Source organism: Nyctereutes procyonoides, unplaced genomic scaffold, assembly GCF_905146905.1.
Source record: "Nyctereutes procyonoides isolate TBG_1078 unplaced genomic scaffold, NYPRO_anot_genome, whole genome shotgun sequence".
NCBI classification, from domain to species: domain Eukaryota; kingdom Metazoa; phylum Chordata; class Mammalia; order Carnivora; family Canidae; genus Nyctereutes; species Nyctereutes procyonoides.
In genome coordinates this window covers 3,703,158-3,722,245 of record NW_026575020.1, presented here as the reverse complement: position 1 = coordinate 3,722,245, position 19,088 = coordinate 3,703,158, and the positions used below count along the sequence as shown (strand labels likewise).

Here is a 19,088-nt window from a genome sequence, read left to right as displayed (position 1 = left end):
TTTAAAAGGCAGTGGAGACCATGAAAAAAATGCAAATGTAACTCCAAGCTAGCAGGATGGTACCAATATTACAAATCTAATGAAATCAACCAATAGGCTCATTTAAGAATCTAAAGGCCCCTGAAAGGAGATTTTGCAATTTAGAAACAGGAAAAGTTAGAGCAGTTCATTTGTGATTTTCAGGTACTCAACTGCTCTATAAGGTTTAGAGTAATTCAAATGTGCTATAATTTTTCAGGAACATTAACGAATTGATAGTAAGTGGTCTCTAGCTTATAATTAATGTGTTTCATGGTAAAGATGGTGGTAGTGATGTTTTAAATGTCCTAGTGCCCATTGGATTTCATTTTTGTAGGTGATTTGCAGCTCCTCTGAGTAAAACAACTTATATTCAATTATGGAGACTGATAAATGGGCTTTTGTCCCCCTCGGATTACCACAAAGCACTAATGGTGCCTTCTGATGGCCACTTTCTTACAGGGAGCAAAAATTATAACTACATTTCTTTCAAACCCTCAGCAGCATCTCCAGGTAGCAGTTTAGATATTTTCTTCCACCTCTCTGGTTTCACTTGACACAACCATGCCATTCACCACTTCTTCCACGACTGTCTTAATCTTCCTTGTTCTCTTTATATCTGAGTTAAATTTAAGTATAAAATGTTAATTAACTCAGGATAATGACTCTGCTGGTGTATAATATTCAACTCTAAATCATTATTATCTTATATATTTTTTCCTAAAAGAAAAGAAACCCAACCCATCCTTTTTCTTAATCTTGTCCAATTTATAAATAAGTGTAGAAAATGTGCCACTGTCCCCAAATTCACAAATTTTCTACTTTCCTCCCAAAGAGAAATATACAATATTGAAATGCACTTTTCATCTTTTTTTTCTTTTTCTTTTTAGGATCCCAGGATGTCTCAGGACAGCAATATCTTGGGCCAAGAAAATCACCAGGTTGGGGGAGTGTGACAAACTTCCCGTTTTGGGGGTTTCTTTATGTTATATGCCTGATTTTCAGAATCCCTAGGGCAATATCTGCTCTCTTGAGAATTGATCTCTTTTTACTTTTCACCAGTGGCATTTAATGAGTAGTAAGCTACTGAGTGAGGATTCAGTCTCCCAGGAAACGTGTGAAATTAGAACACTTACCTTTCTCCTCTTCAATGTGTATCTGATCATCTGGAATTGTGATTTGGTATCTTTTAAAGAAAAGAAAAAGAAACATGAAAAGATGTTATTGCCATTTTGAAAATGAAGGCCTGTTCTGCTTTTTTTATTTCAAAATAAAGTCTGCATGGTGTGTGTGTGTGTTGTTGTTTTTTTTTTTTTTTGGGGTGTGTGTTTTAATGCTATGTCTGTATTTTTTCTCCTTTGACCATGCTTATTACTTTGAACTTGAGTTTCTTACTTTTCAACTTGACACACACACACACACACACACACACACACACACACGACTTCAAAACTGACCTGCTTATGCCATATTAGAAGCTTTTGTAACAGTGGAAGTTTAAATCTTATATTATTGAGTTTCTTGAGTTTGGTAGTAGAAGACAGTTGCCATGGCAACACTGATGATTCTCAAACTGGTCCCACAGACCTCTGCAGCCTGTTGTTCATTTCATGACCTCTCAAGGAGAATTTTTCAAAGCTATTGTACTTTCAGCACACCTGGGTGGCTCAGTGGTTGAATGTCTGCGTTCGGCTCAGGGTGTGGTCCTGGAGTCCTGGGATTGAGTCCCACATTGGGCTCCCCACAGGGAGCCTGCTTCTCCCCCTACCTATGTTTCTGCCTTTCTCTATCTCTTATGAAAAAATAAATAAAATCTTTAAAAAAGTTATTGTACTTTCAATTATGTATTAATAATAAAAATGAGCAAAAGCATAATCTGTATCAGTCCCACACATGACCTCATGTACAAAGGCCATACCTGGTTATTTGGGGGATGGGTGTACTTTTGTATATTTTTGTTTTGTTGTTTGTGATATGTGTGCAGTTGCTTTTGTGCTAGGGATTGCATTCTTGCTGGGGAATGAGTGACAGGGTTTAATGTATCGATGTTTAAATAGTACAGCAGGTAGACACACTGGCACATACCTTTGATTCTAAGAGACTTACCTGCAGTCATCTTCCCCTTCCAGAAGGCGGCGGTAAGTAGCAATTTCCTGCTCAAGTCTGGTCTTTATGTCAAAGAGGATATTGTATTCCTTGCTCTGGTATTCTGTCTCGGCCCGTATCTGTGTCAGTTGGACTTCTAGGTTGTCCAGTACTGTCTGGATGCTGGCCAGTTTGTGACTGTAACGATCTTTGGTGTTGTCTAGTGTATGCTCCAAGGTTTCTTTCTATAAGCATAAGAAAAAGTGGATGTTTCTTTTCTTTTTTCTTTTCTTTTCTTTTTTTTTTTGGAGTTCAATTTGCCAACATACAGCATAACACCCAGTGCTCATCCCATCAAGAGCCCCCCTCAGTGCCCGTCACCCAGTCACCCCCACCCCCTGTCCACCTCCCTTTCCACCACCCCTTGTTCATTTCCCAGAGTTAAGAGTCTCTCATGTTCTGCCTCCCTTTCTGATATTTCCCACTCACTTTTTCTCCTTTCCCCTTTATTCCCTTCCGCTATTTTTTATATTCCCCAAATGAACGAGACCATATAATGTTTTTCCTTCTCCGACTGACTTATTTCACTCAGCATAATACCCTCCAGTCCCACCCACGTCGAAGCAAATGGTGAGTATTTGTCGTTTCTAATGGCTGAGTAATATTCCATTGTATACATAGACCACCTCTTCTTTATCCATTCATCTTTCCATGGACACTGAGGCTCCTTCCACAGTTTGGCTGTAGTGGACATTGCTGCTATAAACATTGGGGTGCAGGTGTCCCGGCGTTTCACTGCATCTGTATCTTTGGGGTAAATCCCCAGCAGTGCAATTGCTGGGTCATAGGGGCAGACCTATTTTTAACTCTTTGAGGAACCTCCACACAGTTTTCCAGAGTGGCTGCACCAGTTCACATTCCCACCAACAGTGCAAGAGGGTTCCCCTTTCTCCACATCCTCTCCAATATTTATTTCCTGCCTTGTTAATTTTTCCCATTCTCACTGGTGTGAGGTGGTATCTCATTGTGGTTTTGATTTATATTTCCCTGATAGCAAGGGGTGCAGAGCAATCACTTGTTGGCCATGTGTATGCCGTCTTTGGTGAAATTTCTGTTCATGTCTTTTGCCCATTTCATGATTGGATTGTTTGTTTCTTTGCTGTTGAGTTTAATAAGTTCTTTATAAAGCTTGGATACTAGTCCTTTATCTGATGTTTTTGTTAGTTGAAGACTTAAGAGGTGGTTCAATTTTAATTTCTTTTGAGAATTTTGACAGCTAGTCACTGTGGGCATTATTCATATTTCTAGCTTTGTCTCCCACTGTTTCCATCTAAGGCAACCTCAGCCAGCTGCTAGGACCACTAGGGGTCTTTTGTTTGTTTTTAGCTCCACACTCACTGGTCTCTTACTGTGGTATATTGTATTATTGTTCTTAATATTTGCCTCCTCTCCTCCTGATTTGTGGTGACCCTCCTAAGTGGAGGAGTAGGTTTCCGTGGATGCCAGGCTTGATCATGTGACTTTCTTTGGCTAAGGAAATGTAGGTGAAACTGACAAATGCCTTTGTGGAGGAGGAGCTTTAGGAACTAACACATGGTCTGGCCATTACTCTTTTCTTTCTGCTGCAACACTGGCATGCCTTGGCTAGAGTCTCCTCCCTTAGCCTTACCCCTGGAGTGGAAATGTCACGGAGCGGAACTGCAGCCAACCCATGATGGATGTAGTGTTGTTATAAACCACTGTGATTTGGGGGTTGTTAACAAGCATAATTTTATCAGGAGCTGACTGATTTGCTTAGCCTGGAATGTCTTTACCTCTATTCTACAACTACAAATTTATCTCAAGTTTTCCGGTCTAGTTGAAATGCCACTTTTTGTGTGAAGTCTTCTAGATCTACTTGTTCCTATGCATCCTTGCAGTGTATTACTCTTGTCCTGGATTTCTTTCTGTGTTTTAATTATAATCAGTGGTTTGGCCTCTTTTCCTGCCAGCTCTGCAGAGATGAGATGTTATTTCCTAGAGGTTTCTGCATCTCTAGAGTTCCTCACACAGGCACTTAGTAAACACACACTGCATTCAGAGTGGGAAATTAAATGTGCTTTACCAGACTGAGGAGGGACTGCAGTTCTATCTCCAGGTTCTGGTAGGTGCGTCTCAGCTCCTTTACTTGAAACTCAGCTTCTTTTAACTCTTCATTGCTCCCTATGACTTCTTGCTGCAGAGATTCAGTCTAAAGTTAAAAAAAAATGAGTAAGGAAAGAGAGAAAGGAAAGAAAAAGAGTTATCTTTTTTTAAAGGAAGGATAACTTCTACACATTGGATTACCCTCTGAGTTATGCTATTACCTGTTTCTCAAACTGTTCTTTGGCCTTCTGAAGGTTCTCTTGGGCAATTACTTCGTACTTCTGCCTCATTTCATTCATGGTGGTACCAAGGTTCAGGGCTGGAGCAGCATCCAATTCTACACTGACAGTATTGCCCAGGTGTCTATGTAGGCTGTCCACTTCCTACAAGAGTGAAAATCCTGATTACAGTCTACAGCACGTTCTCACTTGAGGCTGAGCAGAAAAGACATAATAATAACTCTTATGGCTTCTTTCATAGGGGAGGAATAAAACAGAAAGACAAGAACTTAGGTGGGGCTTATTCCAGCCGAGGTACTTCTCTGTCATTGAACCCTGACCATTCACATCATTATTATTGTCTTTTTTTTTTTACCATCCTCTCCCTCCCCTAATTATCATTATTAGAGCCATTCTGTCATTCGCAGCACCACATCTGAATATTTCCTCACCTCTTGATGTTCTTTTTTGAGGATATCCAGGTCTTTACTCAGTTCTTTAACTTGAATCTCCAAGTCTTTTCTAGTTAGGGCTAGATCATCCAAGACCTTATTCAGGCCTTGGAGATCACTCTCCACTGTTAGGCGGATCCCCCTTTCAGTCTCATACCTGTGAATTAATTGGTATGCAGAGATAATGGAGTCCTTCTGAAGCCATTATAGAAGAGATAGTCTTAATATAATGAGACATTTTTATGTAGCATATGAGGATTAATTTCAATACATTGTGTCCCTCTTTATACATTCCAAAAATGTTCATGAGAACCCAGGAATCAGATAATTTGCTCCATAATGTAATCTTTGTAATTTGGAGTGATTGGTAAAAAAAAAAAATCTGAAATAACTCCTAAAAGTTTTTAAATTCTAGAATATACTTTAAAAGAAATAAAAATATTTTAATTAATGTGTCAGCAAAAGATTCTCATTATTGATATTAAATGGTTAGATTTATTTAATGAATACACTTGATCAATTTATTTTTATTACTTTGCAAGCAGATGTATCCAAAGGGAATTGTCTTAAAGAATTCATGATTCTCCCTTACAATCTTATATACTCTCATTTTTTTTTTAAATTTTTATTTATGATAGTCACAGAGAGAGAGAGAGAGGCAGAGACACAGGCAGAGGGAGAAGCAGGCTCCATGCACTGGGAGCCCGACGTGGGATTCGATCCCGGGGCTCCAGGATCGCGCCCTGGGCCAAAGGCAGGCGCCAAACCGCTGCGCCACCCAGGGATCCCTATACTCTCATTTTTATTAAACTAGCAAAACTTTACAAAATGATAACACAATGGGATATTCAGGTGCTGACTTAGTAAAATTGGAATTAATGAATATTTACTGCTTTAATCTTCAGATTTGCTTTCCCATTTCCTTTTATCTGATCTCTTGTAGCATTCAAGTGCTACCCTTCTAAACCACAAAGAACTTTCAGTACCAATGCAGTGTACGTATTCAGGATGAGAAAGCCCTAGAGTAGGTGCTATTTATGAGCAACAGCTGTGATTACATGTAGTGTGCTATGGCTATAAGAAATTTAACACAATCTGAGTTGGTTGAATCATAGTCCTAGTTCTTTGGTTAGTCAGACCCTATTATAAAACACTAGCAAACTTAGATGCATCAAAGGTCACCCCTGGAATTTGGGTCATACATTTGCAAGCACTAGAAAGAGCATGGATGACTCATTTAGAGAATCACTAAACATAGACACATGGCTCGCTTTAGATAACAGAAGGACAGCACTGCAGAAGGAGAGTTGTAAATTGCTTTGGTATTACTCTAAATGGCAGAATTAGTTTCAATGGGTGAAAAGGTAGATGTGAGGTTCCCAGAAAAGAATGTTCTAGTAACCGGAGCTAACCAGTGAAAACAGTATTAGTTATACCCAGTTACACCCTGGGTGACCAGATCTTAGGACTGTGGGAGAGGAAAGTGTAGCCTTGAGTGCTGGGCCAGATTAGATAGATTCTACTTCTACTTCTGGAAGTACGTAAGGAATAGCTCCTTTACCAACAAGAACGTGGAAAGCTGAGTGTCATCAAGAACAACTAAAAGAAATCCCTTTTCAGGAAGTTTTACCATGGAGTTAGAACCTACCTCAGTCTGAAGTCCTCAGCAGCCAGTTTGGCATTATCAATCTGCAGGACACAACGAGCATTTTCCAGTTGTGCCTTTTTAATCTGGAAAATAGAAAGAATGACATTTTCAACTGGACAGGAGTTTAAAATGATTGAGTGTATCCTCAGATACAGCCACTATTCTATCAAAGATGATGCTGGCAAATTGAACACCAGTAAAAAATAAATTTATATATAAAAAAAGAATTTCCATATGAAAATAGAAAGAATAATGATAAATGGGCATTTAACATAATTGAGTCATAAAACATAGCTCTTGTCCCTAGGATTTGGTGAGCTTTCTTATGGTTTTACAAAAGAAAATTTCTTTCTACTTGAGCCATCAAACCTTACTGAATGCCTGCCATTTGATGTTGTTCCTGCTTAGAATATTCTTGTTACCCCTCCTCATTTGGTGAACTACTTCTTTTCCATGTCTCATCTTAGACATCATTGCTTAAAGGAAGCCTCGGTGATTTCCTCAAGGCAGAACTAGATGAACTGCCTATGTTCTCACTGCCCTACCCAGCCTTCCTTGCTAGCATTTATCCCTCTGTGGGATAAATGTTGCTTTTGTCTCTGCCTGTTTCCCCCTAAATCACGTATGTTCACCATCATATTCCTCAATGCCCAGCATGGTACCCAGCAGCTAGTGTGTACTAAATATTGGCTAAATGAATGGACACCTGTTATGTAAGAGTTGTGCTAGGCACTGGAACTGTCAGGATGGGTAAGCCCTCGATTTAAAAAAAAAGGGGGAATTCACCTAATGGGTGAATTCTCTACGATACATAAAGATCTCGTCTGCTTATAAAAGATGTTATAGTGACATGTCTTTTTTAAAGATTTTATTTATTTATTCATGAGAGAGAGAGAGAGAGAGAGAGAGAGAGAGAGAGAGAAAGAGAAAGAGAGCAGAGACACAGGCAGAGGGAGAAGCAGGCTCCATGCAGGGAGCCTGACATAGGACACCATCCGGGGTCTCCAGGATCCCGCCCTGGCCTGAAGGGCGGCGCTAAACCGGTGCCCCAGTGACATGTCTCTTTCAACAGATCAAGTCCTGGAGTGAGCTGCCTTCCTTCCTATACTGAGTCTGCCCCCCACCCCAAATGGAACAGATGACTGTGTCTATGTGTTTGGGATGATCCAAAGTAGATTCAGAAACATGAATCATGAGACAGGTAGTGGAGAATGGTTTGCTGATTTTGACCATTTTTAGTGGGAGCCTGAGAAGAATGACCTGTTGGCAGAAAGATAATTTAGACACCTTTGCCTCACCTCCCCGTAGTTCCTGAAACCCCCAAAGTAACTTACAGTGGAATCTGGTTTAAATTTCACTGATGTCTAATACAACACAAGAAAAAGAGACTTCCGGGGATCCCTGGGTGGCGCAGCGGTTTGGCGCCTGCCTTTGGCCCAGGGTGTGATCCTGGAGACCCGGGATCGAATCCCACGTCGGGCTCCCGGTGCATGGAGCCTGCTTCTCCCTCTGCCTGTGTCTCTGCCTCTCTCTCCCTCTGTGACTATCATAAAATAAATAAAAATTAAAAAAAAAAAGAAAAAGAGACTTCCTGGTTAGGAGGTGGCCTTTGCTTTAAAGGAATATGAATGTTAAAATAGAAATGAAAATGAATGGGATTTTTCCCCTTTGGTTAGATAAGAATTTGAAAGCAAAGCAAGTGCTCCTGTCATATCTGAACCCTTCAATTAGGAGCAAAGTCCATGTCCTTTATTGCACACAATTGATAAAACAGAGCTCCACCTTTTGAGAGTAGGTTGTGGTATTGCAACAAATTTGAATTGGGGGCAATAGAACATTTTGTTCCTGTAGAAGTGATTTCTGAACTTGTGATGATGATGATGAGATCATTAAGCAGGACATTTAAAAATCTAGACGTCGTTGAGGTGCTTGGGTGGCTCAGTCAAGTGGCTGACTCTTGATTTCTACTAAGGTCATGATCTCAGGGTCCTGGGATTGAGCCCCACATGGAGCTCTGTGCTCAGCAGGGAGTCTGCTTGAGATTCTCTTTTCCCCCTCCCCCTCCCCCTGCTCTGTCTCTCTCAAATAAATACATCTTTTTAAAAGATATTTTATTTATTTATTCATGGGAGACACAGAGAGAGAGAGAGACAGAGGCAGAGAGATAGGCAGAGGGAGAAGCAGGCTCCATGCAAGGAAGCCCAATGAGGGACTCGATCCCCAGACCCGGGATCACACCCTGAACCAAAGGTAAATGCTCAACCACTGAGCCACCCAGGCATCCCAATAAAAGAATCTTAAAAAAAAAAAATCTGAATGCTATATTCCTTCCCCTTATTTCCACCCTGAATCACTTTGTCATTCAAATTTATGATGCAGTACCACAATACTTATAGCATTTACATAAATTAAAGGAAGAATTATCTCTAAGTTGACTGGGAATTCAAAAGTTAATGGGAATTGGGTGAAAAAACAGATTTATCATCATTGAAATTTCAGCTCTTTTCAGAAAAAAAAAGTTTACTATTCACTTAGACTTGTCCTGGTAAACTGACAAAAATATGGATTTTATTTTCATATATTCTATGTAATTAGATTTTAAAAAGTGAAAAAGATATGTACAGTCATCCAATTATGTAGTCAGCTACCCTAGCACTAAAAGTAGATGATAGAATGCACCGTTTTTTCAGATATAGCATTTCAGCCTAATTGCTTTATAACATCCATTTGGACCCACCTAACATATATGCCCTTTTGGTATATATATCCTGCAGCTCAAAGGTGGAGTAGAAAACACAGGTGTCATCCCTTACCTGATTTTGCAGCTCTTCCATTTGTTTGTAATATGCACTGTAGTCCTTGGCGCTGGGCGTGTTTGTTTTATACCACTCCTTGATCAGCGATTCAAGCTTGGAGTTGGACTTTTCCAGGGACTGCACTTTTGCTAGGTAGCTTGCTAGGCGGTCATTTAGGTTCTGCATGGTTGTCTTCTCATTACCAACAAACAGGTTTCCTTTGGTGTGATCACCCCCATAGCCCCTTATATGCCTGGAGGTTGAGATGCGGATGCCCTGACCTCCAGCTCCCCCATAGACGCTGGGTGCAGCCCCAAAGTACTGCATGTCCTCCTTCCTATACATGGAGTCACTCATGCTGAGTGCAGAGCTCTGTGGGGAGGAACTCAAGCCTCTGTGGAAGTTTCTGCGACTGAATTCCATTGGGGATTCTAGGAGGAAGCACCTGTAGCTTCTGGATGGCTGGAGCAGAGTCTGTGTCTCAGTGGTGGATGAGCTGACCTTTTATAGAGTTCGTAGGGAAGAAACGCCTCCTCTGCTGACCTCTTCTGCTGACATCTCACTTTTAGGATTGACACCACTGTCCACCGCGCCTTGCTTTGTTTTTTTCTTTTTCCCCTTTGTACAGTGCTCTGTTTAGTTTCATTCCAGAAATTATCACTAGAGGCATTTCTTAGAGGCTTTTCTCAGGGGCGATTCCTTTTTTTTAAACAGAGGCAACAAAAGGAAACGGAAGATGTATTCTTTTAGCCTTTGCACCTGCCTTGACAGATTTTTTTTTCATCCTAATATACACAAGAAGAATATTTGCAAACACTGTGAATAATTTAGGTACCTAAAAAGATAGATGTGGGTACATAATAGTAAGTTACACTGGTTATCAAGAACAATGTTTTAGAATCTTTTAAAATTTGTCTTTTTCTTTTTGGGGAGAACATTTAAGTTCTATTCTTTTAGTAAATTCCTAAGTACAGCCTTATCAACTCTAGACACATTTTACATTAGATCCTCAGACCTTATTCATATTAAAGATGAAAGTTTTTATCCTTTTACCTCTCCCTATTTTCTCTATCCCCCACACCCCCCAGGCCCTGGCAACCACTGTTTCCACGAGTCTGACTTTTTTTCTTTCCTTTAGATTCTACACGTCAATGATATCATGCTGTATTTGTCTTTCTCTGTCTGGCTTATTTCACATAGCCTAATGCCTCCCGGTCTATCTATGTTGTAAATGGCAGGGTTCCCCCCTTTTTTGTGACTGAATAATATTTCAGTGTGTGTGTGTGTGTGTGTGTGTGTGTGTGTGTGTGTGTGTGATTTTATCCAGTCATCCTTTTGTGGATCTTAGGTTGCCTCTATATCTTGGCTGTTGTGAATAATGCCACAATGAACATAGGAGTGCAGATACTTTTGAGATAGTGATTTTGTCTCCTTTGGATATATACCTAGAAGTGGGTTTGCTGGATCATATGGTAATTCTATATTTAATTTTTGAGGAACCTCCGTATTATTTTCCATAGTGGCTGCACCATTTTACATTCCCACCAGTAGTGTGCAAGGGTTCCCTTTTTTCCACATCCTCATCAATATTTGTTATCTCTCGTGTTTTTGATGATGACCACTGTAACACAATGAGGTGATACTGTGGTTTCGATTTGCATAACAACAATGATTTATAAGTATGGATAACCACTTTTCAGAATCTCTGTTTTATGCTTTTTTAAAAAAAGATTTTCTTTATTTATTCATGAGAGACACAGAGAGAGGCAGAGACATAGGCAGAGAGAGAAGCAAGCTCCTCACAGGGAGCCTGATGCGGGACTCGATCCCCAGACAAGGATCACGCCCTGAACCGCTGAGGCACCCAGGCATCCCTTTTTTTTGGTTTTTGTTTTTAAGTTTATCTCTGTTTAGAGGTTATATTTTATAAAACGATTAAAATATTTTGTACAAACAGAAAACCTCGAGTATTTAAAACAGGAATGAAACATTTATACATTTGGAGATGAAGTTTGGGGAAGTGAATTAAATGAATTTAGGTGATTTTGAAGTTTTACCCCCAATTCTAATGTTCTAGAGACTAGATAATTCATTTAAAGCTTTCAGTCACTGCCTGGGCTTTGGATCTTGTTCCCTGAAAACAGAATAAATAGCATAGTGCTGTGCACCTGACCTGGTGCATGGAGTCTCTCTCCTCTGTTATAAAGTCAGCTCAGCACCCACCGTGAGACAGATTGCTTGCTCCATCCATTCTGAAACTACAGCTGCTCCCTGCTAGAATCTCCAATGGATTTCACTGGTAGTAGTTTTCATGGAAGCCTGATCTTTCCTACGGGGTCGCAAGCTCACGGCATTAGGGGAGCTATGTATAGTCAGGGTGTGTGTGTAGTGCCCTGGAACTACACCCAACCTCTGCTGGTTGGGCTGGAAGCCTCTGCATGTGTGTAGACATCCAGACACATGGTGAACTCTGGGTGTGGTCTCACCAGTGGGGCTCTGCTAAACATTATTGAGCCAAATGGAATCTATTCATTTGTTCTTCCTCAAATTGTTCAAATCCCCTGGCCAAAAAATTCACTGAAACATTTGAATCGTTTCCTTAATCAGGTTAAATATTTCAAAGGATTGGAGAAGTCACAGAAAACACCTCATTAATTTTCATTCTGGTACTTTAATTGATGTTTATATATGATAAAAGCAAATGAGCAAGCAAGCAAACAACCAAAGGAGAAGGAATCTAAAAAAAAAAAAGACATATTCATTCAGAACCTTTGTACATTCTTTCTGAGGAATTTGGAATTTACTTTTTTAGTGGCCCAAACTGTTGTTCTTCCACTGAAAACCAATGGCTTTTTACTTTTGAGATTGAGGTTTTTTTAGTTATTTAAAAAATATTTTTTTACAAACATCTAAAATAAGGTAAGACTATATAATTTCTCTCTTATAAACAGTATACTTTAAAATAATACCTTGCGTTAGACTCTGCTTAATTTACATTATAAAAGTAGAAATTGGGAGAGTTAAACTTACTTCATGCTTTTTACCATACATGTGTGGATAGCTCTTATTTACATTTTCATCCACTCATTCACATCAGCCAATGCTCACTGAGTGTTCACTACCAGTAACTGAGCATGTAATAAGCACCTTGCCATTTGTTACAAAGCTTTAAAATACTTTGTAAATAGCTGTCACAGCTAAAATCTTCAATGAAGAACCCTTTATAAACATGAACTGTGTTCTTTTATGTATGTTTTCACAAAATGTGTCTTTTGTTGTTGCTTAATGGAGAAGAGGGGGGTCTTTCGATTAAAGTCATTGAAAATTGTACTGTTTAAATTACACAAGTTTTGCAGTGAGTTAGTTTCAGCTAAGAGTTTAATACACTAACAAATGATCAAGGTATGTAGAAGCATTATTTAAATCAAGAGTCAGCCTTATAAGAGCTAGGAATATCAGTGCACTTATTACACATGATAATTTTTATTTTCTTCTTTAGCACGATTATTCCTTATGACTGGACCCAATTACAATTAAGTGAAAGAGTTAAAGTCTCATTAAAATTATTAACATCATTTTTAACTTTTTGGAAAAATAACTAAGCTATTCCAGAAATTTTTGGCTACTATTTGAAGATTTTTTGAGATTTCAAACTTAAAATAAAATATGATACAATAGGGCTATTATTTTTAATTGAAGTATAATGAACAGACAGTGTCATGTTAGTTTCAGGTATACAACATAGTGATTCAACAATTCTATCATTATGGGGTTCAGTCATCCAATCTGGAAAAATTTCTGCTGTGAAGACTTCCACATGTTTATGTCAGGGCAGAGAATTTCCCAGCTGCTCTACAGCATTGAGTTTTATGCTCTGGTAGATTACTATAACTTGTAATGTGACCAGAGGAAACCAGGCTGGTACTTCATAGCAATTAATTTGAATTATACCCAAGGACTAGATACAGATCCTGTTGACTCTTGTTCATACACAAGTCATTTAGAATTTAGAGCCCCTGCTATTCCAGCCTGTTGGATGACAGCATCTATAAATAAATATTTATTAGATCCCCACTTCCTTATAGCTGATAGGAAGTGCATTTTGACCTCTGAGACAGACTCTGCTGAGGGTGTTAATGATTAAGTATGGCCAGGAATTTGGAGAGTTATTACAAGCACTACAGTATCCAGAGGATTTTCAACTCCACCCACCCACCCCCAACATGGACAAAGTACTGTAGGCCCAATGGGATACATATAGAATCTGTAGTATCTGGTGGGGTATGGGGGTTGTCTTGCCCAGATATCTCAGACTATGTTGCTCTCATTGTTGAGGAGGATGGCGTATAGGAACTGTGAGTGTTTGTGGGCATTGTGCTTCTAGATACCATACAAATTAGTTAAGAAAAAAATCATGGCCTCTGTGTTTAAAAACTGGTGTACTTAATGAAATAGTTACAAGTGAAATGAGATGGAAAGGAATAAAGTATTTCCATATTTAAAAAATGAAAATTTTAATTCAGGCAAAATATATAGTTAGTATACAAAAGTAAATTCCTGATTTATTAAATATATAAATGTAAAAGGTAAAAACAATACAATTTTAGATAAAACAAATACATTGTTTAGATAAAATGTTTTTATTTTTTTTTATTTTTATTTATTTATTTTTTTAATATTTTATTTATTTATGCATGAGAGACATATATATAGAGAGAGGCAGAGACACAGGCAGAGGGAGAAGCAGGCTCCATGCACCGGAAGCCCGACGTGGGACTCGATCCCGGGCCTCCAGGATCGCGCCCTGGGCCAAAGGCAGGCGCCAAACCGCTGCGCCACCCAGGGATCCCTAGATAAAATGTTTTTAGATAATGTTTTTAATGATAATGTCTAATGTTTTTAGATAATATGTTTTTAGATAAAAACAATACATTGTTTAGATAAAAATGCAGAATATCTCCAAGAACCAGGGTAAAGGAATATTTCTTAAACAGATGCAAAAAGTTCAAACTATGATATTTAACTTAACAATTTTTATTCAATAAAGGACTTCATAATTATAAAAGGAAAGTCCCCAAACAGTGAGCAGTTACTTATAATACATGTAACTGACAAGGAATTAGTTTCCCGAATATGCAAAGAATACTTACAAATAAATAAAAAAGAGAAAAAAAAAACCAGTGAGAAGGTGGGCAAAAATATGAATGAATGCCCAGAAAGCAAAGCTGGGTGGCCCATTTCACACCTGTCAATTGGAATAAATTAAAAAAAAATGGGTGAGGGAAATTCATATACACTAGTAGTGGCTGGTAAATTGGTACACTTGCTTTGGAAAACAGTTTGATCTGTTATCCAAACGGGGAGCATACACATATCTATCATCCAGTAATTCCATTCTTAGGAATATATTCCAGAGAAAGTTGTACAAGGATATTCACAGAAGTGTTGTTTGTAATACTAATACACATACACACACTCTTGAAACAACCTCAATGCTAATCAAGAGTAGAAGGAATAAATACGTTGACAGATATTCACACCATGGTATATGATGCAGCAGTTTTAAATGGATGAAGTAGAGACGCCTGGGTGGCTCAGGGGTTGAACCTTTGAGCCTTTGGCTCACATCGTGATCCCAGGGCCCTGGGATTGAGTCCTGCATTGGACTCCCTGCGGGAAGCCTGCTTCTCCCTCTGCCTATGTCTCTGCCTCTCTCTCTCTCTCTCTCTCTCTCTCTCTCTGTGTGTGTGTCTCTCATGAATAAATAAATAAAATCTTAAAAAAAATTAAAATGGGTGAAATACATTCTTAACATGGATTAATTTAAAAAAAGTGTCTAGTGAAAGAAATGACACAAAATAATTTAGCCAAGTCAATTCAACTGATGTGAATTATAAAAACAGGCAAAATGAAATCATGTATGATTAAGGGGTATACATAAAGTGTGGCAGATTACAAACAATGGTCACAGAATCCCCCTGAAGCTGTAAACATACCCCTTTGCAAGCCCTGTTAGAGTTTGAAGGGCATTTGGACCATGTATATTTTTTTGAGGCTCCTAATATATTAAACAGATGAAAAAAAATCCAAAATAGGGTAGCCAAAAACATGGTACTGTTTATTTTTATTTTCTACACATTACCATTTTCAACACAAAAGTATTATGATACTTTACCTTATGTTGGTACCAATACGAGATTTATAAAAAATGCCCACTCTCACTTATTTTAGTGCATTGTAGGCTGTGTGATCCAGTGGTGGGACAGTTTTGACTGGCGAGACGGTCTTCTTTCAATCCTGGAAGTGATCTTTGAAACCAGGCATCACCGCATTTGAATTTAACCTCCAAAGTAAAGTCTCTGCATGGGAAGCCATAAACCGAATGGCCCTCTTCCTGCAATTGGCCCCATGTCTGGATTATTTCACCAAAGTTTGATGTTATACCATGATAGCAGATAGGTACTTATTTTATATTAGCTTCAGTAAGTAAGAGTCAACCAACCAAATTCCTCCCAAAATGGAATAATTTTTCCCCTGGGCAAGTTCCAGTTTCTGTCCTTAGAATCACATTTAAGAATTTACTGACAGGGCAGCCCGGGTGGCTTAGCGGTTTAGCGCCGCCTTCAGCCCAGGGCGTGATCCTGGAGACCCCGGGATCGAGTCCCACGTCGGGCTCCCTGCATGGAGCCTGCTTCTCCCTCTGCCTGTGTCTGTACCTCTCTCTCTCTCTCTCTCTCTCTCTCTCTCTCTCTCTCTCTCTCGTTCTATGTGTGTGTGTGTGTCTCTCATGAATAAATAAATAAAATCTTAAAAAGAAAGAACTTACTGACAATTTAAAAATAACATCTCGGGATCCCTGGGTGGCGCAGCGGTTTGGCGCCTGCCTTTGGCCCAGGGCGCGATCCTGGAGACCCGGGATCGAATCCCACGTCGGGCTCCCGGTGCATGGAGCCTGCTTCTCCCTCTGCCTGTGTCTCTGCCTCTCTCTCTCTGTGTGACTATCATAAATAAAAAAAAAAACAAAAACATCTTAGCTCCTGCTTCTAGCCATCAGTGGTTCATAAGTGTAGAGGCCCATCTCAAAACACCTACCTACAAATGCAAACCTGATTGTTTCACTTCTCTGAAAAATTCTTGGCACTTAGTGTGGTCAAGTCCAATACATAGCTCTCTAAGATCTAACCCCTGCCTACCTTTGCAGAGTCCCCTTCCCACCCTCCCTGTGCCTCCATTTTCTACTTCAGTGACACAAGCCATTGATACTCCTCCACTCTGTTCCTCTGCATGGGTATCATTCCTTCCAGGAAGACATCTCTGTGTTCCCAAACTTTCCAAGTGTCCAGCTCTCTTGGTTTGCCTGAGATTGAGAAGTTTTCTGGGATGTGAGACTTTGAATGTTCAAATCAGGACAGTTCCAGGCAAACCAGGACCATTGGTCACACTGTTCATCTCCCTTGTGCATGTCCTTCTGTGGTATACATGCATACCTCTGGGCCTGAGTCCTTTGTTGAATGAATGAGTGTGGATGTGTGGAGTAGGAGATAAGAAGACTCTCAGGGTTCTGACTTGGGTGACTGGGCCATGATAGTGCCCTTTGCAGAGGGGGCCACAGGGACAGAGCTGGGAGAGGGTTTGGGGAGGGGTTGTTGCAAAGGAATGCATGACATGTTCATTTGTAGACATGCCAAGTTTGTGGTGTCTGCACTATCAGATGTACATGGAGAAGACCTCTATGAAGAGGATTGTTGAATGCTCTAATCTGGAAAGAATTAGATTGGCAGTGAATAATGAACTCATAGGAAAGGTGTCCTCCACCTTGTTGGTTCTCACATTATCCCTATATATAAATTGTATGTATAATATAAATTGTATGTATAAATTATATAAAAATTACCAGCATAACTCTAGTTCACTTGGTCTTTTTGGAACTCTAGAGTCAAGCCTCTGTACAAATAGACCCCAGGTGACAGGGAGGAGCCCCACCTTGCATGGACCTCATTTCTGCCCTAAGGTTTTTCCTTTCTATTCTCTGAACTACTCTACTGCATTACCATACAACTGGACATTTCATTTGTTGCAATAAATTAAAAATGTAATCATTATTGTGCTTAAGTGCAGTTTGTGAATGATCCAAAGTCTGGCCTAGACTTACCAACTAAATGGCAATAACCGATTAGCATTGAACCTTTTGAACTTTATTTTAAGGGAAGAAGGGATTAGTGGTTCAGTTTTATGATGTCCTTTCATTCGAACAGCCCAAACTTAGTATTTTTGAAAATGAGTAAGCAAGTGGCAATTACTCACTATGTATGTTGTTTTTCATGGTGCTTATTTATTTATTTCACTTAAGCACTTATTTATTTATTTCAAATAAGTATTTCTTTCATGGTGCTTATTTTTAAAAACAAAGAACTGTAGGCTCTCATGTCTGGAAGAAACTTTGAAAATCATGTAGGTCATGTTTCTCATTTTACAAACAAAAAGGCTGTGGGGGTGTTCAGAGATTAATTGTTGGGGCATCTGTTGCCTATAGCAACAATGCAAATATAGGAAGTTGTTCAACTTAATCAACATAATGTTTGCTCTCTATATTGATTTTCAGTAAATTTGCCTGACCCAGGAAAGCTGCCTTGCAAACAGTACCCTGATAAGTAAATAGAACTCTCACTAGTAGAATTACTGCTTAAAAGGCCAACAATATAAATTATATGCCCTCTGTTTCAGTTTCCACCCTGGGGCTAAAGACCTGCTCTTTTAATATCTTCCTTCATTTGTTCCTATTAGCACAAAGTAGAAGTAGATGCTCTATGATGTGGCAATGATCACTGGCACCAGAATATCACTCAAACAAGGCACAGTGTATATGTATGGATACATCAGACCAGATGAAGAGATGTATTATTAATTAGTATTTTGGAACACAAACAGCATATGTGTTCACATTTCAGCTTGGTGTGGGGTATGTCATCACTTTTTAATGTGCACACGTTTAAGTTTTAAAAACTATAGAAAGCAGATTATTGATTAAAAGAGAAGCTTTAGACACTTATATTGAAAGTTTGTTGTGGGGAATAGGATAGAGCTGGAAATGAGGGAGAGAGAAAGAAATAAAAAGAGAGATAAAGAAAGAGAGCAAGAAAGGAAGATTGAAAGAGAATAAGCTTTTTCAACATCTAATTTTGGAAGGAGGAGTTGTAAACAGGTTTTAGGAAAATGTCTATAAAGATCAACATTTTGTGAACTAGGCAATTGGTAAAGCATGAAGACTGGCTTTTAAAAATAGAAAAATAAATTGGGGTGCCTAGGTGGCTCAGTAGGTTAAGCGTCTGTCCAGGGTCCTGGGATCCAGCTCCACGTCTGGCTCCCTTCTCATTGGGGAGTCTGCTTATCTCTCTGCCCCTCCCTCTGCTTGTGCTCCCTCTTTGTCTTTCTCACATGCTCTTTCTCTCTCAAATAAAATCTTTCTTAAAAAATAGAAAAATCAATCAATCAAATCATTTATTCATTGTTGAATAAATGAATGGTATATTCAGTCTCTGGTTATGTTTATTGAATGTAATAAATATGATATTTGGCTAGAGGTCAGGTTTTTATTTATTTTTATTTTATTTTTTTTAAATTTTTATTTATTTATGATAGTCACAGAGAGAGAGAGGCAGAGACACAGGCGAAGGGAGAAGCAGGCTCCATGCACCGGGAGCCCGATGTGGGATTTGATCCCGGGTCTCCAGGATGGCGCCCTGGGCCA

At 39.2% G+C, this 19,088-nt stretch overlaps 1 protein-coding gene across 1 annotated transcript; it reads right to left on the bottom strand.

The window, feature by feature from the left end:
- Positions 1 to 539: 539 nt before the first annotated feature.
- KRT20 (keratin 20) lies at positions 540 to 9,763 on the bottom strand. Its single transcript, XM_055333462.1, is given in 8 exon segments — positions 540 to 641; positions 1,092 to 1,121; positions 2,121 to 2,348; positions 4,208 to 4,333; positions 4,449 to 4,610; positions 4,898 to 5,054; positions 6,546 to 6,628; positions 9,359 to 9,763. Coding segments are annotated over 8 exon segments (1,293 nt in total).
- Positions 9,764 to 19,088: the final 9,325 nt, after the last annotated feature.